The sequence below is a fragment of the Panthera pardus genome, unplaced genomic scaffold, assembly GCF_024362965.1.
Source record: "Panthera pardus isolate Hobbes unplaced genomic scaffold, ASM2436296v1 HiC_scaffold_3, whole genome shotgun sequence".
In the NCBI taxonomy this organism is placed as follows: Eukaryota; Metazoa; Chordata; class Mammalia; order Carnivora; family Felidae; genus Panthera; species Panthera pardus.
Window position 1 is genome coordinate 39,325,700 of NW_026526876.1, and position 20,162 is coordinate 39,345,861.

General features: G+C 39.1%; 1 protein-coding gene across 6 annotated transcripts in view; it reads right to left on the bottom strand.

Annotated features, from left to right (window-relative positions):
- SPAG9 (sperm associated antigen 9) overlaps window positions 1-20,162 on the bottom strand; it is a 131,693-nt gene that overhangs the window by 52,216 nt on the left and 59,315 nt on the right. For 4 of the 6 annotated variants that reach the window (XM_053893178.1, XM_053893179.1, XM_053893180.1 and 1 more), the window contains one exon: window positions 14,941-15,091. In XM_053893178.1, the coding sequence (XP_053749153.1) occupies window positions 14,941-15,091 (151 nt within the window). Of the gene's footprint in view, window positions 1-14,940; window positions 15,092-19,773; window positions 20,145-20,162 lie in introns of those variants that run through there. The other 2 variants (XM_019415753.2, XM_019415756.2) reach the window with 2 other exon arrangements.

Here is a 20,162-nt window from a genome sequence, read left to right on the forward strand (position 1 = left end):
CACATCACTTTTGGTCAACAGTAGGTTCATAAGATAGCATGTGCAAAATGAGAGAAAATTCTTATTAGAACCTAATGGAAACTGGGAGCATTTATATAAATTATTCAATATAAAGTTACAGGGGAGTTGCATGCTATTATTTGACATTCAGTCTGTGACTTGTGGAGACCTCCAATTCCTATTTTATACCAGTCATTCGCCAAGTTGTACTGTTTTAGCTAATGGTCTTTTTTTTTTTTTTAAGTGTTTATTTAAATTCCAGTGAGTTAATATACAGTGTAATATTAGTTTCAGGTGTAGAATATAGTGATTCAACACTTCCATACATCACCGAGTGCTCATCACAACAAGTGTACCCCTTAATCCCCATCACCTATTTAACCTACCCACCTCCCTTCTGGGAACCATCAAATTTGTTCTTTTTTTCCCCCCTTTGCTCATTTGTTTTGTTTTCTAAATTCTACATATGAGTGAAATCATATGGTATTTGTCTTTCTCTGACTGACTTGTTTAGAATTATACTCTCTAGCTCCATCCATGTCTTTGCAAATGGCAAGATTCATTCTTTTTTATGGATGAGTACTATTCCATTGTGTGTGTGTGTGTGTGTGTGTGTGTATGCATATATATACCACATCTTTATCCATTCATCAGTCGATGGACACTTAGGCTGCTTCTATAGTTTGGCAATTGTAGATAATGCTGCTATAAACACTGGGGTGCATGTTACCCTTTGAATTAGTATTTTTGTATTCTTTGGGTAGATACCTAGTAGTGCAAATTGCTGGATCATCGGGTAGTTCTATTTTTAAATGTTTGAGGAACCCCCATACTGTTTTCCAGAATGCCTGAACCAGTCTGCACTCCCACCAACAATGCAAGAGGGTTCCCCTTTCTCTGCACCCTCGCCAACACCCGTTGTTTAGCTAAGTCTCGATTACAATTGCCTCTTTATGTGAAGACCACTGCCCTATCAATTCCAATTATCCTTAACACATCCTCTTCAAACATGTGGCACTGGGTGCCGTACATGGTTGTCAAATCTCTATCAAATGTACTGATTTTGTAACCCATTTCCCCCCTCCAGTTTTTACGGGATTCTCACATTGTAGGCTGAGCATGTCACTGGAGAATGTCCACAAAAAGAAGGACGCTGATTTGGGATTCCAGTGCTATGCCTATAGGGGAACGGTGCTCCGATGCATATTAAATTGTGTTTTAATAGAATAGGCGTCCTTCAAAGATGTTATGTGAACAGGCAAAAAGCACAAAAAGATGCTCAACATTACTAATCATCGGATAAATACATATCAAAACTACAATATTACCTCACACTCATTAGGATGGCTATCAAAACAAACAAACAGAAAATAACAAGAGTTGGTGAGATGTGGAGAAATTAGAACCCTTGTACACAGTTTGTGGGATTATACAATGGTACACCTGCCCTGGAAACAGTGTGGTATTTCCTCAGAAAATTAAAAACAGAACTGCCACATGATCAATCCAGTAATACCCCTTCCAGATATACATCCAAAAGAACTGAAAGCAGAATCATGAAGAGATACTTGCTTACCCATGTTCATAGCAGCATTATTCAAAATAGCCAAGAGGTTGAAGACCCAAATGTCCATCAAGAGATGAATGGATACATCAAATGCGGTCTATATATACAATGGAGTATTTATTATTCAGCCTTAAAAAGAAAGGAAATCCTGAAACATACTACAATGGAGATGAATCTTGAGGACATTATGCTAAGTGAAATAAGCCAGTCACAAAAGACAAATACCACATGATTCCACATAGATGAGTACCTAAGGTAGTCCAGCTCATAGAAGAGAAAGTAGAATGGTGGTTACTGGAGCTGGGAGGAGGCGGAAAGAGCGACTTGTTTAATAGGTACAGAGTTTCTTATTTGCAAGACGAAAAACCTCTGGAGATGTGTTTCGCAACCATGTGAATATTCTTAACATGGCTGAACTGTGTACTTTAAAAAATGAGTAAGATGGTAAATTGTGTTTTTTTTTAAATTTTTAGTTTATTTTTGAGAGACAGAGAGATACAGACTATGAGAGAGGGAGACACAGAATCCGAAGCAGGCTCCAGGCTCTGAGCTGTCAGCGCAGAGCCCGACGCGGGACTTGAACTCACAACTGTGAGATCATGACCTGAGCTGAAGTCAGACGCTTAACCCAGGCACCCCGAGTAAGATGGTAAATTGTATACTGTATGTATTTTACTACACACAAAAGAAAACAGGTGTCATTACTTTTAGCTTCACTTGAGATACCATGGCGAAAGCTATCTGGTCTTTGTGCCCTTTCCTTACTGGTTTTAGAGATCAGGCTAAAAGTCTACAAGCCTTTAGAAAATATTTTCAGTTGTTCCATTCATCAAACGCCTCCCTCGTGTGCTCAGTCCTGTACAGAATACATAGGTCATGTGTTAGTCACCACTGCCCCATAAGTATTTATGTTCTGAGACACTGTAAGTTTACAACTACTGAAGATAAATTATTCCACGAAGGACAACTTGGAAATGTCCAGTGTTTTCCTAAGTAGCCTGCTTGACTTCATCTGAAATAAGCCAAATAAAAGTGCAAGCAACTCTGTTATCTAAGTCTGTCTTTTTTTGTTTGTTTGTTTATTTACTTAGAGAGAGAGAGAGAGAGAGAGAGAGAGAGAGAGACAGCACTAGCATGTGTGCGCCAGCCAGCAGGGGGGAGGGGCAGAGACAGAGGAGAGAGAGACTCCCAAGCAGGCTCAGTCCCACAAACCTCGAGATCACGACCTGAGCCAAAATCAAGAGTCAGATGCCCAACTGATCGAGCCACCCAGGCGCCCCCTAAGTCTGTCTTTTGGAGTCAAAGATTTTTAAGTCTCATGAAAGTAAAGACAAAATTACAAGAGGTAACCAGCTCCATGAATCCCCACTATAACACTTATCACCTTATATCTTAATTTTTATGTTTACATTTCTTTCTCCACAAGTAAAAGTTAAATGTCTAAAGCAGTGGTTCTTCAGCTCTTTTGGTTTACAACTCTCTGTATGGCATAAGAGAAACACAAAATTCTGTGTGTACATTTATTTTCTGGAAAGTTTCATAACTTTGATTCTTAAAGGAGTGTGTGACCCAAAGAAACACTGAGGACCTTAACTCTAGATACAGTTAGATGGACTAACTCTAGATGTTAATTATACTTTGGGTTTAAGAAAATTCTGATTACTAAAGGAGAGGTATGAATGTCCTGGCCCTGAGGATATTTCTGAACAAAGGGGGCGCTGTTTCACTGTCACTGAGAGATGAAGGGCTTCCATGGACCTGGGTGAGTAGTGAGTAGCAGAGAATCTTATTTGTTGTCCTATCCTATCCCCAGTGCCCAGCGTATCAAGACTGACGTGAAGAAGGCTCACAACAGTTGTTTAGTCAATAAAGCCGAATGGTGCCCTGATTGAAGCTAAAGAAATCTGCTCAACTAGGGAGGCAGCCCATGGGAAAATGACACGCTGGGGCAGTCTCCAGGATACATACAAGTTATGTTCATTCTGTCCCGAAGAAGGCATCTGCAAATTTGTACAGGGGTATCTGTATGTTTCTTACCTAGGAAATGGATAGATGGAAATAGGCTGAATTTCCATAGGATTTACTTATATTTTCTCTCCTTTATTTTAAAATGCTGGCTTTAGGGGAGGAATCATTTATAGATTACAATAAAGCCCTAGCAACCACTGGGGAGGAAATATAATTTTCTCCTGTATTTCAGTGAAAAACATCAGTAGTCTTGAGAACAGCAGATGAGTAAATAACCAATAGTTAATCACTTTTGTTTACTTTCTGTAAAGTGATCTGAAACACCATTCTCACATCCTGTTCTACAGCCTTCAGAGGTTCAGGAACACTCCTGGGAAGAAGGAAATATTATACAAGAGATAACAAGATCATGTATTTACTGGGTATATCTGGCTTGCTCTACCTCTCAGGATAATAAGATCTCTGTAACCTGTTGTTGTTGTTGTTGTTTGGGGCTTTTTTTTTTTTTTAATGTTTACTTATTTTTGAGAGAGAGAGAGCAAGCGAGCAGGGGAGGGACAAAGAAAGAGGGGGACACAGGATCCACAGTGGATCCACAGCCAGCTCTGTGCTGAGAACCTGATGTGGGACTCGAACTCATGAACCACAAGAGCATGACCTGAGCCAAAGTTGGATGCTTAACCGAACGAGCCACCCAGGTGCTCCATAATCTACTCTGTTAAAATGAGGGTTTGGGGGCTTTGTTTTAATTTGATTTAAAAACACCTCCTTAAGCCTCTAGTTTAAAAGATAATCATGGCTCAGAAATCAGCACTTGGATCATGTCTTACCTAACTCTTTACCAATAAATGGCACACCATTTAATCCTTTCGTCTTTTCACACAACTCTGAAACCCTCCTGAAATCTATTCTAATCATCTTGCATATTTAACATGCAAAACATTCCAGTACACTTGGAAATGTTTACTGCACCCTCCTCTCACCCCACTGCCATATCTGGAACTGTTAGATATCACTAATAATCGAAGGGTGACCAAGATTGAAATCCTTTTTCACAAAAACAACTATTTGTTCATTTTCTTTGTTTCTATCTCTACATTTGCCCTCTATGAGACAAGTGTTTCTCTCAAACACAAAGCAACCATAAGCTTTAAATATTCTTGGTCTGGAAATTCATCAAAGTGTTTTTCAAAGCCTAAAATACGGCTGCTAGCTCTCTGTTAATTCTCTCAAAAAGCCATAGATTATCAAGGCATGATTCACTTTATAAAAAACACACTGCCTTTCAATGTTTGTTATATGATCTTTGACTCTGGGTCATCATCATCTTTAACCCTTCTCAACTGTTCAATTTATCAAAAGCTGGCAGGGGGGTGGGGTGGGGGGGGGGGCTTTGGGTGGCTCTCTATCAAAATGGAAAAACTGTGAACACACATTTTTTAATAAAAAACAAACAGCAAACTACAGGAAAATACTTAAGAGTATATAGCCATTTATCTTACAAAGATATTATAAGTATTTATTATCTATGTGCATATATAAAAGAAAAAGGTCTAAGGACAGATATGCCAACGATTCACAATGACTACAGAAAAGTAGGGAATTTAGGCTTGGAGAAATTTTAGTCTAGATTCTTCAATATTATTTAAAATTGGGAAATTGAGTTAATATTAAAAAATTATGAATCCTGTTTTATAAAATATTTGGACACAGAGAGCACCTTAATAATATTTCTAGTATCTGGTATAGTGGGCACTAAATAAATACTTTTTTTTTTAGATTTTAATGTTTATTTATTTTTGAGAGAGAGAGAGACAGACAGACAGACAGACAGACAGAATCTGAAGCAGGCTCCAGGCTCTGAGCTGCCAGCACAGAGCCTGATGTGGGGCTCAAATCCACAAACCGTGAGATCATGACCTGAGCCGAGTTCGAACACTTAACCAACTGAGCCACCCAGGCACCCAATAAATACTTTTTAACACAAAAAGCAAAGTACTCAGTTTTCAACATGAAATTATTAGTTATTTTTCCTATTCTAAAAGCTTGTCTAAACATTAAATATCAATAAGAATATAATAAATACTTAAGTGCCAATTACTTCAAAAGAAGCCATCTTTGATGCAAGCTTTAAAAAACCATAATTTTCAAATGGTATTATTTATATTTTTACCAATTTTCATTCTCAACATACATTAGCACCTTGGTCAACACACTACCCAGTAAGTATGCCAAAAAGAAAAAAAATCTCACTTCAAACACCCACTAAGAAGGAACTAATTCCATTTTCCCTTCTCAAGCAAGATTTTAGTTATTTATTTTTTTACATCTATTTATTGTTGAGAGACAGAGTGAGATAGAGCACATGCTGGCAAAGGACAGAGAAAAGAAGGAGACACAGAATCTGAAGCAGGCTCCAGGCTCTGAGCTGTCAGCACAGAGCCCGATGCGGGGCTAGAACCCACGAACCGTGAGATGATGACCTAAGCCGAAGTCAGTCACTTAACCAACTGAGCCACCCAGGCGCCCCTCTCCAAGCAAGATTTTAAAGGGGGAGAACGTATATACCTTACAATTTTGTCAGTTGTACCTCAGTAAAGACGAAGGAATGGATGGATGAATAAATAAATTAATTAATTAATAAATAGGGAGAAAGTACTGAAGATTAAAAGCAGTAAATTTTCCATCTTTTATTCTCTTCGAACCCCAACCATCAGCTGTGGCTGGTTCCTGAACTTATCATATGAGGATATATGTGAGGAAAAAAGCTTATATACAATAAATGAAGTTACAGAAGAAATTCCTTATCCTTTGTCACAAGCAAAATCATGAAATATTACAACATATAATCCATTTTTCTTAAAATTGTATTTTATTTTACCCTATTCTAAACGCTACTACAAAAATCCAAAAGGAGGTAATATATAGTGTAAACAAATGGAAAAACACAACATAAGCATCAAAGAAATGCTACAGGCAATCACGTTTCAATCAACAAGCACATTCAATCCCTGAGCAGCAGTGAACTGTAGTGAGGGGACACAGAAAAATAAAAGAGCGGGGGGCATCTGCTGGTGCCAGAAAGGAAGTGAAAGATACATAAGTCAACCTGAAAAAAGCTCCCCAATTCTAAAGCTGTAACAATTTGAGCAACAAAATAAATGATACCACTAGATAACCTACAGAATAAAATAAATATCCGTGAGTTCAAGGAAGGAAGGAAGGAAGGAAGGAAGGAAGGCAGGCAGGCAGAAGGGAGGAAGGGGCTCACCCTCACAGAAGAATTAAAGTTAATGTAGAATGGATGAAGAAAACAGAAAATAAGCATTGGATCACTACAGTAATGACTGTAAGATCCAGTGACGGATACTAAAATAAGTAGCTGAAAGTTTGAAGAGAAACGGGATATTTGCACAGTCTCCGAGGAGATCCCCCAAGACACTTATGAACTATAAAGGGAAAAACAGCAACGACGGTGGAGAAAGCCAACACATACCAGCTACACCAAGCAATCTAAGTTAGTAGTCACCACTAAGGCACACTGCTTCTGCAGCATTCTTGTCAAAACGTATAACCTCAATCTAATCACGAAAAATCACCAGAGAAGCTCAAACCGTGGGACATTTTACAATATAATTAACCAATACTCTTCACGCCTCAAGGTCAAGACTGAGGCGTCACAACTGTCACATGTTGGAAGAGACTGGGGACACTTAACTCAGTGCAAGGTGGGATGCTGGACTGGATCCTGAACCAGAAGACAGTAGTGGAAAAACTGGCAAAATCCTAATATAAGTCTACAGTTTAGCTAATGATATTGTACCCATTCAACTGTCTGTTTTAATAACTGTATATACTATGGTTAGTTAACACTTGATGATGAGTGATGGGTAACCAGGAATTCTGTACTGCTTTAGCAATTTTTCTGAAAGTCTAAAATATTTCAAAATGAGAAGTTAAAAAAAAAACTGAGCCCTTTAACTGTTTAGATATTTTTAACTACACACATTTTATAGTAGGAATCTTTAATCACAAAAGATTACAGGATAAGGTTCAACTACTATACAAATTCAAGTTTGGAAAAAGTGAAGAAATAGGAACTAAATGGTCAACCACAAATGGAGGAGGATGGAAGATTCTTCTGCACAAGAATGCTGGCTCTGTTACCACTTCCTGTTCTGTATGCTAAGCACATCCCCTGAAGAATGCAGCCACACACTGACCACTGGCTGGCTTCACATACCAAACCCTGCTAACAAGAGCTTTTCACAGCAGTCCAAAAGTATTTCAAGTCATATGGTTTTAAAAGAACTCTTAAACTTTTGACAAGTAGGTCCCCCTCCAATTGCTTTTTATTTGAAATTGTTTTTCTCAATTCTAAACGTCATATTCCACTAACAATCACCAACCTGGGATACTCTTTGAAGAAAAAGATATTTGGTGGGGGGGGGGTGGGGGGGGGTGGGGAGTATATGCTAGAAAACAGCATGAAAACATTATGTACAGTACAGGATTCTTTAAATACCTCATTCTCTCTCTTTCCATAGCTGTGCGTAAGGAAGGGATGTCTGAACTCGAAATGTGTCCAACAGTAAAGAACTCGTACAATACATCACCAGTGAGAGGACAAAGGGCTCTTGGCAGGCAGTTTGGCAATGTCTATCAAAATTTTAAATGTATGTTTTGATCCAGCAATCCCACTTACAGGAATCATAAATACAAGCATAAAATTATGTGTAAGGTTATTCACTACAGCATTGTTTATAATAGCAAAGGACTAGGAAAAACTGGGGTGTCCCATCAAAGTAGATTTTAATTATAGCCAGGATATGTGAACCCTTCGCCTCTGCCCTTCCTCCAGGATTCTGATAAATCAATGATCTTCCTTCACTACTTTGTTTTCAATTTCTCTTTCTACTGGACCCTTCTAAGTACACAAGCAACAAGGTCCCTCCCATACTAAGAGTACCTTCCCTCCCACCCCCTCCACTGCTCAGGCAACTCACATTGTCCTTTTCCCTCTTCCCATTACAACTACCTGTTTTGAGTCCCTGACACTTTCTTGTTCCTCTTTTCTTGACTTCAACATTCACTCCTGTTACTGGCCCTGCAACTCAAACTGCTCAAACCTACACCTACAAATTCGATCTTCATCCTACATGACGTCTCCATACCAGCTGAGCCTGCTAACGACTGCTTCCATTCTAAAGCCCTCTCATCCTTTGACTTCCAGGGCCACAATCTTTTGCGGTCTCTCTTTCTTGCCACTTCCAGCCAGTGTCCTTCTCTCCACATACATCTTCTGAGTCTCCAGTCCAGATTTCCCCCATCCCCACTCTATGTGGATGCTGCCTTCCTCACCTGCTCAGGCTCTCACACCCTATGCCTAGGGTGTCTTTCTTGGGGAGGTCTTTGTCACCCTGTTTAAGATCTGACACCCAAAGCCAGACTGCCCCTTTGCATGGATGTCCTTCACGCTGCCAGGGCCCTGGCACCTCTCTCCACTAGGTTATTCCCTCATGATATACTCCCAAGCTTGTGTGGGTTACATACTGCCCAACCCCCACCCCACTTCACCCTATGGTGCTTCATACTGCTCTGCCCTAACTACCAGCTTTAGCACTAAATTGTGCAGAAAGGACACAGGAAGGGCAGATGATGCAATACTACAAAATATAAATAATTACAGCTTTATAGTAAGTCTTGATATCTAGTAGGGCAGGTTAGTGTTTTTATTGTTCTTCTTCAGGACTGTCTTGGGTTATTCTTGGTCTTTTGGTCTCCAAGCCTTCTTTCTTTGCAGCTTGTTGGTGAATATAATTCAGTTGGATGAACAACCCTACCGTAACATTTTTTGCCCATTCCCAGACTTAGCACTTTAACAATACTTTATTTACTTACTTACCTATTTATTTAAGTTCATTTATTTTGAAAGAGAAAGAGAGCATGCACAAGCGTGGGGGGGGGGGGGGTTGGTCAGAAAGAGAAGGAGACAGAGGGAATCTCAAGCAGGCTCTGTGCTATCAGCACAGAGTCTGACTCGGGGCTCGAATCCTTGAACTGTGAGATCATGACTTGAGCTGAAACCAACAGCCCAACGCTGAACCAGCTGAGCCACCCAGGTGCCCCTATAATACATTTTTAGCAGAACAGCTTAGGTGATTCAACACAAGTTGCTTCTGACCTATTTCACTAGAAGCACTTCCAGGAAGAAATGTCTGTTAATGATGCAATATAAACTTCTGCCTTGAACTGATCTCTAAACTAGATCTGAGGGTCATTAACAGGGTGTCAGGCGAGGCTTTGCATAAACTGTGGCATTTTGATTGGCCTTCAAAGAAGGCTATTTCTACTGGGGGTAACCTAAGCAGGTCAGAAATATATATGTGGGAAAATTATAAAAGAAAGCAACTGGATGCAGCAGTTCAGGAAAGGCTTGAGGGCCGGAGATTCAAATCTGTGAACAGACGTGTGGAGGGCATTTACAGACATGGGACTTGAGCTACCCAGATTATGTAGAGAGGAGGGCTGAGCTTTAAGCTCTGGGGAACTCCAACACTTAGAGGTCCAGGAGCCACCAGGGGAGGGGGTGTCCTGGAAGCAAAGGGAAGGAAGCATTTCAAGAAGTTCAAAGTATTTGAGTGTGTCAATGCTGCTACAAGGTAGGGTGGGAATGAGAATTTCCCCTTATATTTGTAAAGATGGATGTTCTGGGTAACCCTTACAAAAGGGTTAAGTCAACACAGTAGTTAAAACAAAAAGTCTCAGAGAAGAGAAGTGAAAACCATTCCTCAAACATGCCAGTTTGTCCCTGCCTCAGAGCCTTTACAGATGCTATTTGGTCATCCTGAAACATGTATTCCTCTAGACTGTTCTGTACACCCACCCGTACATCCCTCCCGTCAGGATGCAAATCACCTCCTCCAAGAGGCCTTCCTAAGTAAACACCCTTCCCCACTAATTACTTTTTAGCCCCTTACACCTTGCTTTCTCAAAACAGTATATCACACACACAAGACAGTAAATCACAATACTTGAAATCTGTTACTTCATTTATTTGTTAATCTCTCCTACAAGAATACGATACATGAAGGAATAACATGTACAAACACTTTTTAAGGGCAACTTAAACATTTTTCTGGATGCATCATTCCTGAAAGATCTTCTAGTACCTGAAGATACAACCTTATTGTTTTTAAGTTTATTTATTTACTTTGAGAGACCATGCACGTGAGCACAAGCAGGGGAGGGGCAGAGAGAGAGAATCCCAAGCAGGCTCTGCACTGTCAGCACAGAGCTCAACGCAGGGCTCAAACCCATGAACCGTGAGATCATGACCTGAGCCAAAGTGGGCCGCTTAACCAACTGAGCAACGCAAGCGCCTCTGAAGATACAACCTTATTGACTACAATTCTCTGGCGGTACGAACTGTGCAATACAGCAACAAAGAAGGTCCGTAATGTTAGAATCATTGGCAACCCCCCCGTACTGCCATTCTTCTGCCACGAAGCTTCCTATAGGAACCTATATGTTCCTTGGTTATAACCCATCATGTGGTTTTCTCACAGAACATTTTTACTTTAACGTTACTTCAGAGAAAACTGTTTAGTAAAATTAATATTAATTATAATTCTCACCTTCAATTTCTTGTTCACAATGGCAGAGCATACCCTAAATCCAGCTAGGTCATCCCCAAAGTTCTCAGAGAAATGAAAGTTGTAGAAAACTTTAAATCAGAGATAGCCTAGCCCACTTCCTGTCATACATGGACACCAAGACCAGTGGTCCATCATTAAAACTCCTAAACCCAGGTGGCTCAGTCGGTTAAGCGTCCGACTCCAGCTCGGGTCATGATCTCACGGTTTGTGAGTTCGAGCCCCGCGTCAGGCTCTGTGCTGGCAGCTCAGAGCCTGGAGCCTGCTTCCGATTCTGTGTCTCCCCCTCTCTCTGCCCCTCCCATGCTCAGGCTCTGTCTCTGTCTCTCAGTAATAAATAAATGTTAAAAAAAATTCTAAACTCCTCAACCCAACTCCTAGCCTTTTGTAAAGTTAGAGAAAGCCGTCTGGCTTATGACAAGGGCCTAGGTAAATAACAAAGTATGTTCTAATTATTAGACAAACTTTAGAAACTAGACTTTTGTTATTTTGTAATGTACCACTTCACTCCTGGAAATTATTAGTTGAGACCTTTATATCATTTAGAGGCTCTGTGTCCAGAGTAGAAAGAGATAGGATTTTATTCTAGAAACTCTATGGGAAATACTTGCCTTAGTATCTCTAGGAAGGATACAAAAAAAACCCTCCCAGGTTTAAGTCCATATTAATAATCTGTTAATCAGTTTATAACTTGTCAGTGAAGTTCTGGCACAGCATGTTGCTGGATTAAATAAATAAGAGAATTACAATCATCATTTCTTTAAGGTTCCTTTTTGGAATATAAGTAAAATATAGTTACCATATGGTATATATTTTTGATGTACTAAAAGTATCCCTCCTACTTAATTTTGTTTTGGGAAAGGGACACAGTAAGTAGGTGTATTGAGGGAGGGGTGTTCTGGAAGATCTATTAAACCTACAGGCATGCTTTAAAAAAGCTAGAGTGGAGTAGCAGTGAAGAATTAGAGAGTCTCCTAGAGGCATCGATGTGGACTGCCACCAAGCATACGCATGGTTAGATTCTAATAAATTGAACGATACGGAAGAGAGAAGGGGAAAAGGTGAAGTCAGTCTTACTGTTAAAAATACTTTTCAGTGGGAGAAAAGCTATCAAATATTTATTGACTGCTTACTGTTTCGAGCACATATCAAAGATCAATGGAATGATTCTAAATGCCCCTACAAAAACCAAAAAACAAACCACACAAAATACAAAAAACACAAAACCTCCACTTACTGGAGCTGACAGACCATTTATATTATCCAAAAAAAGTCTTCCTAACATCTAAAACAAATAATTCACTTAACAAACACATTCTGAGTGGGCACTATGTGCTAGGCACTTTTCTAAATGCTAAAGATACAGTAGTAACTAAATCACATGGATTTTAAGTGGAGGGAAATATACTAAATAAGTAAATGGCTTAGTATTTTAAAAGTATCAGAGTTACCTTTAAAGTACTTAGACCATGATAAGTACTTTGGGGGGGGGAAAAAAAGAAAGAACAGGAGATAAGATGTAAGAAATTTATTTGTATTCATTGTAGGTAGCCTATCTGTTTTATTATAGAGTAGATTTTATAATATAACAAGGTTCTTTTAGAATCAATATTCGCAGGGGGCGCCTGGGTGGCTCAATTGGTTAAATGTCCGATTCTTGATTTCAGTTCAGGTCATGATCTCATGAGGTCATGATTTGTGAGTTTGAGCCCCACATCGGGCTCTGCACTGATAGAACAGACTGCTTGGGTTTCTCCTTCTCTTTCTCTCTCTCTCAAAATAAATAAATAAACATAAAAAATATATAACCCAGGGACGCCAGAGTGGCTCAGTCAGTTAAGGGTTTGACTTTGACCCAGGCCATGATCTCAAAGTTTGTGAGTCTGAGCCCCACATCAGGGTCTGTGCTGACAGCTCAGAGCCTGGAGTCTGTTCAAATTCTGTGTCTCCCTCTCTCTCTGCCCCTCCCCTGTTTACTTGGGTGCTCTCTCTCTCTCTCAAAAATAAACATTAAAAAAATTATATATACATATATATATAATATATATGTATATATAATGTATATGTATATGTATGTATGTACATATATAATATATACATATTTTTATAAAATATATCACTTTGTAAGGTACAAAATATAACTTCATATATTTTTTAACTATTAGTATATCTCCCCTCTTAGAGTTTATTATTAATTATAATTTATTTGATATGTTCTTGGTCAAGAATATAATCTATAATAACTAACCACAAGGCCTTTTAGCTAAACACAATGCACTTTTGAATATTGCTTTATGAAGGATTTTGAGGGGAAAAAAACATGTTTAGAAAAAAAAGTGAAGGCACGCCTGGGTGGCTCAGTCAGTTAAATGTCTGACTTCGACTCAGGTCATGATCTCGTGGTCCGTGAGTTCCAGCCTTGCATCAGGCTCTGTGCTAACAGCTCAGAGCCTGGAGCTTGCTTCTGATTCTCTGTCTCCCTATCTCTCTGCTCCTCCCCTGTTCATGCTCTTTCTCTCTCTCAAAAATAAATAAACATTAAAAAAAAAAAAAAAAAAGTGAAGCCCTACTAAATTGTGAAGCTTCCAACAGTGAACCAAGGATTTCAAGCACCAATGATTTTCATTTCTAAAAAACTACACTCACTAGTCACCCCATCTAAAATTTATATGATCAAATAAAAATCAAAATAGCCTAAATCAAATAGAAATTTTGGTTATTAATGTCATTAGTATACTAATCAAGATATAACAATGCTTGACTTTGTTTTCCTATATAACCTGAAAGGAACAGTAAAACACTAACTCTTTGGGAAGAACTCATTGCTAATTTAAAACAAAGGCATTAGTTTTACAAGCTAAAATGCATACAAACTTTCATTTTACTATGTTTCAGCTGTCTAGCACTTCTAATTTGGGTTAGAAAGTTTATACAATGTGTTGAGGGAGCATAGGGCAAGCTAAGGGCAAAGTACAGGCTAACAGTTCCCTGCCCCTGCCTGCCCCAGCCTGCCCCTGTCCCCCCTCCCCCCACCAGGTGGAATATGTGTGATATTCCTCGGATGCTCCTGGTTGCCCAAGAACAAAGGAAAGGGGTTTAAGTGCTTGCCATGGTGATGTGGGAAACTAAGGCAAATGAAAAATTAAACTCCCTTACTGCCTACAGGCCACTGACAAGTCCTTGAAATGGGCAGAATAATCTCCCTCTAGGAGGAGCCTGGATGATGATAACACTTTGCTAGGGGCAAAAGAGAATCTTGGCTTAACAATATCCAGACGCCCCTCTCAGGAACCTGTAAGTCTATTTTAACAAATAAAAATTCCTTTGGAAACATCCTTTATCTCAACTCCCCCAAGATATATGCTGGCAAACATACTCCAAGCTGAGGGCCCCCAATATACATCTGAAGGGTCTCATGACTGAGGTTTTACTAAACATTAATACATGGTGTTTCCTTAGCAACATCTAGCCCCTCAAGGTCCTGGAAACCTTGCTTCCAAAATTCCTTCGCGACTTGCTCTATCCCTGACCCCCTCCCAACCTGAGGGTATGTAATGGGTTACCCACCACAACCCCAATGCAGCTCTTCCGGCGCACAGGTCCTGCCCCCATGCTATAATAAAATCACCTTTTTGCACCAAAGACGTCTTCAAGAATTTTTTCTTGGCTGTCGGCTCTGGTTCACCCCCCAACCATGACCCCAAAACTTCATCACAATGTAAATTAAGATTTCATCAAAATTAAGCTTACCTTCAGGCTGGCATGAGAACGTGGTTGACTTAAATCCTGAAATTTCCATTGCTCTGATCCAGGGGTCTCTCCACCTTTCTGAGTATCTGGTGTAAGCAATCCGTCTCCAGCAGGTAATGGGAAAATCCCTAATGATATAGGACGTTCTTTTCTATTGAAGAGGGGAGAAAAAATTAAGCATTCATTCATTTTTTATTTTAATTATCATGACTATAAGTAATAAGCCTGGGCTGTCACTGGTTTGGAATAATAACTCTTAAAAAATACTGTCTGCCTATCTAAACAAGTAAGTAGACTTACCAAAGAGAAAGGACAGTCTCAGAAGTTCAAATTAGCCCCAAGAAATTAATTAAGAAAAGTAATAACTAATAGTTTAAGAAACCTTCTAAGTTACTGATGAGTTCCTTCCCCGGGAAGCAGTCAGTGGTCTGGTTTCATAGCAACAAAAGCTACTAAATTTTCATTCCCGCTTACATTAGCCATCGGGAAACTGCCAACCTCCTCCTTTGGAAGGAAGTACAAGCCTTGCTTCTAGACTTCCCAAATCCTCAAACTCATACCTAGATGCTTACCCAAGCTTCTTCAGGGTGCATCTTTTCTGCCTAGAGGAAAATCTGTGTATAATCTAAACCAGGACTACCAATTAATTGATAAAAAGAACTCAAGAGAGTTTTAATCCTTAACAGCAGGAAAGCGGTATTTTTCTACAGAACCAGTATATGCATTCCTTTCAATCACAGTACTTATGAGAAAACCATTGTCAGTTTTTCCAAACAAGGAGGCCAAAAAAATTCTATAAAAGACTGTAGAGTTTCCAGTGCTTTGTGGGAAATTTCAATGAACAAGAGTTACAATTTTAATAAGAATAGAATTTCAACTAGAAACACATCCTTTGGTGAGGCATAGCAGATTACAAATCAAAGGACTTTTTATAGGGTGGAAACCAGCCTAGGAAGAGGTCGTCCTGGGTCATTAACTCAAAAGAGTGGAAACTGGCAAGAAAGGAGACACTAAAAGTTTGGGGCCTCCTGGAACTCATACCTCTACTGGTAAGAATGTAAATTAGAATAGAAACACTAAGGCTGTAAATAAAAGCGGGAAAATACTCCGTTTTGCTAAGTTATTCTCTAAACTCATTTTTATACCAAGAAACTTAAGCCACTTGAAATGTGCCCTCACTTAACACAAAGGATATATGCTCTTCCATTCCAAACTACAATCAAAGGATTAGTAAAATTGCTAGAACACCTTCTTAAAGACTGGATGAAGGAAAAGGATTGAGAGACTGCATTTTGTCAAAGGTGTGTGCACCAGAAAGTAAAACAGGACTTTTCTCTATTACTTATTGATCATTTCTTTACATGTGGAATACTCTTCCCATTTGATTTGGGAAAATTCAAATGCAGGTAGGGAGGACAATAAAAGGCTAGATTTTAAAACAAATTTGTTTATAAACAATCTATGAGCTTCCAGAACATCCAAACGACAAAAACGAAATTAACTACTCAGCTATTCTGTTTAGACCAGTTATTCCCTACTGCTGCCTCAGCAGTAAAGTTTTTATAAGTCTGTAGTGAAAAGAGACATTATTTATAATATCCTTATTGGATAACATAGGCCATATTGTACACATATACATTTCCATATATCATAGAACCTGGTCCTTCCTGAGAATGATGGATTTTTTCTACATCTTTTCTGCTTCCTTGATTTTAAAATCCCTTTTCATCAAACGATGGTGACAACGTTTAGAAAGCAAATTTTGTTTTAATGTCCATACCTGACAAAATAAAAAGTTGTTAACCTGATGTTTATCCCTCAATTTGGGAAGAATATATTTTGGGAACCAAAAATCTGAGGGTCTAAGTGCTACTTAGATAGATGACTTACTTTTTTTTTTTTTTTTTTGGTTAATGTTTATTTATTTTTGAGAGAGAGAGACAGAGAGAGACAGAGCACGAGTGGGGAAGGGACAGAGAGAGAGCGAGACACAGAATCCAAAGCAAGCTCCAGGCTCTGAGCTGTCACCACAGAACCTGATGCAGGGCTCGAACTCAAGAACTATGAGATCGTGACCTGAGCCAAAGTCGGACGCTTAACGGACTAAGCCACTCAGGCGCCCCACTCACTTATTTTTTAACATATCTTAATAACTTAAGCAAAAGGTGTGAATTTAATCAGATAGTTCAATGGAAAGTTCTCTAACCCACCCAGGAAGATAATACAGACTTCATGCAAATCCATCACACTGCTAACAGAAATCAAAACACAGGCCAGGCGTTAGTTAGACTTCTCTTCCTATACGAATGACAGCACTTCATTTTCACACATAGCAAGTACTGTAAAAGTAGAAACAACTGGAGGAAGGAGCCTGCTATAGATCCAAGTTTTGCTTTTCCCCTCCTGTTAACTAAGCCTATAATCCAAAATACCAGTAGAATTTGTACCTGTTTATATTGCTTTTCTTAATCATTTAGAAACTGCTCTATAGGGAGGGCATTTTTCTTCAGAGACCTGATCAAGACCTGACGATCTGGGTTATAAGATTCCAACTCTGGAAAAAATATTACTACATCCATGCCTTCTCTCCTTATTTACTGAGAAGTTATATGAGAGTTAAGTGGAGGAAGGACATGCAATTATGCAAGTCAATCAGAATCCTACTTTTAAAAAAACACTGAAAGTTGAATGTTTGTTGCGTGTTTAATACTCTACACGTTAAATGCTCCAGTGAAACTCACAGAAGAAACCAAAGAATGGGATACAATGTGGGAAAATATCAAGTGACAGGTTTAAATGCCTGGTGTTTCCATATGCTATTACGGTCTAGAAACAAAGCCATCTTTGACTATCAGAACCCTTGTTACATTCTTTTAAAAACTGGCTTTGTTCCATATTTCCGCTTCTCAGTTGGTTATTTAAATGTTAGCTGTGTATAAATTCCCAATTAGGTTTTGAAACAGCTTTTTGGCTATACAGACATTTAAAACAAATAACCATAAATAAAATTTTTAAAGGATTGTTCAACACTCATCATGTGGCAAGCCCTAAGAAGGATGGTCTGGCTACATTATCTCATTTAACCCTCATAAGAAAATAGGAATTATTTCCCAGTTGTCAAATTAGGAAAAGTGATGCTCAGAGACATGAGGCACTAGTGATCCACAGAACCGGGACTCAGAATCAGACCTGTTGCCCTCCAAGGCGCATGTAGCTTCCTTGGAACCTACCTATTTTCTTGACAATTTAATTTTAATGTTGAAGATTTTAATATCTTTATTCAAGCAGATCATCGGCAATTTTTGCATCAAGAAACTGTTTGAATTTAGTCATAAGGTATTTTATCAGTAAAATAGCTAAAGTTCTGGGAAATAGTTCTGCTACAGATGGGGTACGTGTAAGTGACTGCAAATTATTTACTTGTTTGGCTTACTAAATATCTTGCAACTGACTGAAGACAAAACAATAATCTCACAATTTTTAAAACTATCCAAAGGGGGTAAGAAGGGTCCTACAGCACACATGTGGCAGAGCATTTATTGGCAAGGCAGCCCAGCTCCAAAGCCCACTGCGCGGCACTGCCTTCTCAGACAGAACCCAAACCTAAGACGGCCCTTTCAAATTAGTCTTATTTCAATATTCTATATATTCTTGAGTTAAGGTCTTTTTAACTTCCTAAAAGCCTAAATATACATATAAACAAATCTTTTATGTACTCAACATATAAAAGTAGTTAGATCTCTTCTGATTTTTATAAAATGAGGAAAGAAAATAAATGACCAAGTATCTAATTTTAGACCACAGATGAAATTTTAATTTCTGGGCCTTAATATTAAACATGAACTGATCTATGAATATAAAGAACACATTGAGGGAATTTACTAGTTTAATTCATCTTAATTTATCTAAATCCACAATTAGAAGTTGAGAATTTTAAGGAAACATTTAAATAATAAAAGCTACACACCATGAGCCTTCATTTAAAACCGCGCACAAGGCAGAAATCTGAACAAATCAGATGCTTTTGGTGTGATGAATTAGGAAACAAAAGGCAACCAAACCCTTAAATATCTGAAATGTAGAAGATGGTTCTCACAGGGTGCAAAGGAGAGTGAACAGCAGCAAAGCTCTGGAGATTAATGACTACCCCCACAAGCAGGCACGGATATTTGTCACCCAAGTCTACAAAGAAAGGGCACCATCTGACAAAACAATAGTGAATAGGCTTTGTAAAGCTTTCACAACTTTGATGTGTAAATAATGCAGGGAAGCCGCATTCCTGGCCTTAAAAGGTTTAAATCCTTTCACTTTAAAATATATTTTGTTTTAGAAAGAAAATATTTAAATTGTCCGGTCCTGGGAGTTATTACCAAAAACTGCAAAATTGACGCCTGCATGTTCTTCAGTCAAAGGATAACTGAACAGAATAATACCTAGAGCCTGTGTCTAATTGACTACAAGTCTAAGCATAAGAGATATTTGCCCCTAAATGCTCATATGCTAAACGCAGAGGCTGTATAAACTTGGACCCGGTGTTTTACTCTTGCTCTCCCTTTACTCTCTGAACACTGCTTAAAACAAGACCACACTGACCTTGTACTTGTGTATAAGTACAATTATGAAAATCCTTTTCGTAAGTCGGCGGTTTCCAAAGACAAAGCCGCGTCCCTAGGTGATGGCCTATAAATTACTATAAATAAGAACAGAAATCCTAGCTTCAGGCCATTTTCCATTGTTTCAATCTGCAACAGAAATGGTTACAAAGCAGACCTGTGAAGCTAAAAATTTGAGAAAAACCAACTAAACAGGGGCTTCTAAGAGAGACTAGAGTACCTGAGTATCCTTGGTAGGTTCTGCGTCAGAGCTGGCACACCGGTAGAAATAGAAAAGTGCACAAGCAGCAAAACAGAGAGAGATACTAAGATAGCAGAATTAATGACCACCGCCCCGCCAACAAAGCCAAACACAAACAGCAGCATGCATCCAGGACTCATGGCGCTGTGCTGGCATGGTGAAACACCCGAACCAGGAGGCCTACACGGGGGCCAAAGGGATATCTTTGTAGTGAGGATCTGTCATTCAGCTGCTGCCACAAAAACAATGCCATCAGCAGCAGCTTTCCACTCCATCCTGCAGCAGCCCCGAAGCGATGACGTCATCCTGCTCTCCCCTCCCCACCGCACAACCATAGAGCTGCTGCTCCTAGCATTTATGCAGCAATC